This window comes from Triticum dicoccoides, chromosome 1A (genome assembly GCF_002162155.2).
Source record: "Triticum dicoccoides isolate Atlit2015 ecotype Zavitan chromosome 1A, WEW_v2.0, whole genome shotgun sequence".
In the NCBI taxonomy this organism is placed as follows: domain Eukaryota; kingdom Viridiplantae; phylum Streptophyta; class Magnoliopsida; order Poales; family Poaceae; genus Triticum; species Triticum dicoccoides.
This window is the reverse complement of record NC_041380.1, coordinates 68,993,012-68,997,166: the sequence shown is the minus strand read 5'-3', so window position 1 is coordinate 68,997,166 and position 4,155 is coordinate 68,993,012. Positions and strand designations below refer to the sequence as shown.

General features: G+C 47.9%; 1 protein-coding gene across 1 annotated transcript in view; it reads right to left on the bottom strand.

Moving 5' to 3' along the window:
- LOC119351581 (putative receptor-like protein kinase At4g00960) overlaps positions 1–3,639 on the bottom strand; it is a 29,653-nt gene extending 26,014 nt beyond the window's left edge. Inside the window, exons 1-2 of the mRNA XM_037618612.1 lie at positions 3,542–3,639; positions 2,473–2,608 (exon numbers count right to left, since the gene is read on the bottom strand). Coding sequence (XP_037474509.1) covers positions 2,473–2,608; positions 3,542–3,639 — 234 coding nt within the window. The remainder of the gene's footprint in view (positions 1–2,472; positions 2,609–3,541) is intronic.
- Positions 3,640–4,155: the final 516 nt, after the last annotated feature.

Sequence of the window (4,155 nt, the reverse complement as noted above, 5' to 3'; positions counted from 1 at the left end):
GGGGGGGGTTACTGGAACCCCCGGGGGAAGATATGGGCCCTATGGGCCATAGGAGGGAGGCAAGGCAGCCCACAAGGGTGGCACCCCCCAAGGGAGGAGTCCGAATTGGACTAGGGGAGGGGGCGGTGCCCCCTTTCCTTCTCCTTCTCCCTCTCCTTCCCCCTTTCCCCCTCCGATAAAAGGAAGGGGGGCCAAATTGGACTAGGAGCCCAAGTTGGAATCCTCCCACTTGGGGCGCCCCTAGGCCGGCCTCCTCCCCCGCTCCTTCCGTTATATACGGGGGCGGGCGGCGCCTCTAAGACACACCAATTGTTCTTAGCCGTGTGCGGCGCCCCCTCCACCGTTTACTCCTCCGGTCATATTGTCGTAGTGCTTAGGCAAAGCCCTGTGCGGATCACTTCACCATCACCATCACCACGCCATCGTGCTGACGAAACTCTCCCTCGACACTTTGCTGGATCATGAGTTCGAGGGACGTCATCGAGCTGAACCTGTGCAGAACTCGGAGGTGTCATACGTTTGGTGCTTGATCGGTTGAATCGAGAAGATGTTCGACTACATCAACCGCTTTAAGCTAACGCTTCCACTTTCGATCTACGAGGATACGTGGACACACTCTCCCGCTCTCATTGCTATGCATCTCCTAGATAGATCTTGCGTGAGCATAAGAGTTTTTTTGAAATTGCATGCTACGTTTCTCAACACCTACGTTTGCAGTTATATGTCTAATGGTGGACATGCAACTAGCCCGACAACCCCCTCCATGACCCTAGTTGCAGCCGCTTTGTGTCCCGTACAACAGTTGAGTTACAACGCTTGTAGTTGTGTGTATTGGTGGACATGCAACTACCTGACAACTCCACTTTTGATCCCGGTTGCAGTTGTTTTGTGCACATGCAGTTGCAATCGGGTTATAATGCTTGCAGTTGCATGCCTATTGGTGGACATGCAACTAGCCCCAACACCTCTCGCGCTAGTTGCAGTTGCTTTGTGTCCATGCAGTTACAGTCGGGTTACAACGCTTGCGATGGACATGCAACTAACCCCAACTCCTCTCTTGATCTCAGTTGGAATCACTTTGTGTGCGTGCACTTGTAGTCAGATTACAACTCTTGCCGTTGCATGTTTAGTGGTAGACATGTAACTGATCTATCCTGCCTCATCCTATTTTTTCTATCTCAACTTTATTATTGTGTTTACAGGGTGATTCCTTAAATAAAAACAAGAGGCATTTTTATAAAAAGAAACTAACCAATCAATTTTGCAAGTTTTCAATCAACATTTTCTTAGACTCGCACACATATGTCCCTATACAGAGGGAAAAGAGTAAAAGGAAAAAAGGAAAACTGTTGACGAACAAAACAAAATAACAAAAAATTAAAAGCCCATAGGCTACCCCACCAGGTGGCCTGCTTGCTGATAGTAAAGATAAATAAAAAGGCCCCTTGATGGTTGGCCGAACCTTCCCTCGCTTATTTTGGCGCCTGGAGCGCGCCAAGAGGTGGGAACATACATCACCACGTGTCGTGCTCTGGGCGTGCTTTTGGAATTTTTTCTTTCTACACGTGTTTTTGGTTTTATTTGAGTTTTTTTTTGTTTTTTGGGCTTTTCGGATTTGACTGATATTCCCTTGCTTTTGAAGGAAAAACGTTTTTTGGGAAGCATCACTTTTCTACGAGCACAACATGTGCTTCTGCAAGAAGTATAACCTATGCTTCAATGAGAAACACAATTGCGCTTCTGAAAGAGGAAGAGCACAGTTGTGCTTCCCCGAGAAGTATGACTTGATCTTTCATGAGCTGTGCTTCTATGAGAAGGGAAAAGCACAACTGTGCTAGCTTCTCCGAAAAAGGAAAAGGATTAGCTATGTTTCCACGAGAAGCACAATTGTATTTCCTTGGAAAAAGCACAACCATGCTTCCTAAAAAAATGTGAGACAACATAACCGTGCTTCGAGGTTCTGTTTTTTTCTTCCTTTTTGGCCTTTTTTTTGTCGGTTTTCATATTTTGTTTGGTTTTTTGGTTTTATTTTTTAGTTTCCATTCTTACGTGAAAAACAGTTCTTCATAACTTATTAATATGGGAATTAATGGGATTTAATTTCGAAGATCTTGACGAGAGAAATTCGACGGTGAGAACAATTCATGATTTGGACGCGCGCTTCCCCAGATAAACCATTTTGGGAAGAAAAGAAATATATAAAAAAGAAACTCCCAGATTGTGACAAGTGTTGCAGTGTGCCACTTGTCAGCATTAGAGAAGGTGGAAAGTAAACATCCCTTAACTAGTGAGTTTGCTCATCCACGACAAACGATAGCCAACTACGCCTTGATCCGACGGCTGATGGCTTGAATGAGACCAAATTAAATCTCAACTAGCTGAGTTTTGGTAAATTCGTATATATTAACAATTAAAATATAGGGGGAAGTGTAAAAAATTAAAAGATAGGGGAAGGGTTAGAGATGCTCATACCTTGTAAACCTTTCCGTATGCGCCCTGACCAAGTGCTCGTTCCTCAGAGAAATCATCTGTGATTTCTCGTATTTTTTGGATCGTGAGACTTGTTGGATCCGTACTTCCGTTGCTACCCGTGGTAGTACTACTGTTTCTGCTAGCAAAAAGCACATGCATACGCATGCAAATTAAGATCGGATCAGATATGTGTATTAAGCTGCATCAGATAAGCTGGAACGCGTGGCATCGTCGGGAGGCTGCCGGATGACGGTTGCTTTCGAGGGGCAGGCGTGGAAGAGGAGACCGGGCTCCTTACCTTTTCTTTCATGGTGTGATAAGAGAAAAGCGGTGAATAATTGTTTTTTTGAAGTAACCACATATCTTATTAGAAAAAGAGATTATAAAGAGTACACACAAACATTGTCGAAGTTACAGGAAGGCCCAATAGGCCGTAGCCCGCCCAGACATGGGATTTTGTACACACTATGCATCTACTTCTGGGCCTTCAAACAACATCCCACAAAATAAAAGACCCGCCAAGCTTTGGGCTGGAAGCTCTGCCACTGCACACAAGGTCATAATAAGACACATACATGAATGTCTTGCAATATCGTATCAAAGATTTCATAGAAAGTAAAGCAATGCATAAAATTGCAGCGAGAAGCGGGAAGCGGGGGTCATTCATTTCTTGGGTCACACAGCGCGGACGACACCAGGAGACTACGTGACACCAGACTTTCCTAGAGATTTGTTCAGAAAGATACATGGTTGAAAGTGCGTTCGTAGATGCTAAAAACCTGTCGTCATATTTTTGAGTAAATTGCACAGATTTAGTACAATTGGTGCATTGAAAGCAAATTGGTACCAAGATTGATAATTTTTACGTGTCAGTATCAAGATTGGGGCGAGCCGCTGCGACAGAGACTAAAGGTGCGTTTTATACGTATTGACAGAAAAACTGACCGGTTGGGCCCACCCTTCAGGCGCCACGCTGGCCAGCGCGTGGGTGCCCGCGCGCTGACTGCGCGCTGACTAGGACGAGGCCGGCTCGCACCGTTTTGGTCGCGCCTGTGCGACCGAGCCAGACCTCGACCCCGCTCTGCCCTCTTCCTTCTCCTCGTACCCTCGCCGGCGGCTGCCTCCCCGCCCGCCCCGCCGCCCGCCACACCACGCCGCCGTAGCCATGGATAGAAGTGCTTAGACGTTGTCACCTCCCCCGCGGCTGCTCCTCCCTCACGCCCTCCTCTCCCCCGCGACTGCTCCTCCCTCGCGCCCTCCTCTCCCCCGCGGCTGCTGTGCCCTGGCAATGATGGCCTCGGCGACTCCGGCAGGCGGCGATGGCCGGGGCGATGCGAGCGGCGGCGACCTCCCCCGCTTAGGCCTCGATGGCAGTGGCGGCTACTCCAGCTCGGAGTACAGTAGCGAGGACGAAGATTTTGCGGAGCCGGCATTGTCGATGGAGCAGAGGCTGCGGATGGCGCGAATTTGGGTGGCCAACCCTAGCACCGCCCATCACTGGACTCATGGCTTCAGTGGTGTTCTGTAAGTGCTCCACTGTTCCATTCTTGCTCACTGAAATTGGGGATTAGTGTTAGGGTTTACTGCCTGCATGTTTAGCGCTCTAATTGCTAGTCCTAACTAGAGCAAAGAAGTATAGTGGATTACATGAGTCCTAACTAGAGCAAAGCAATATTATGTGTT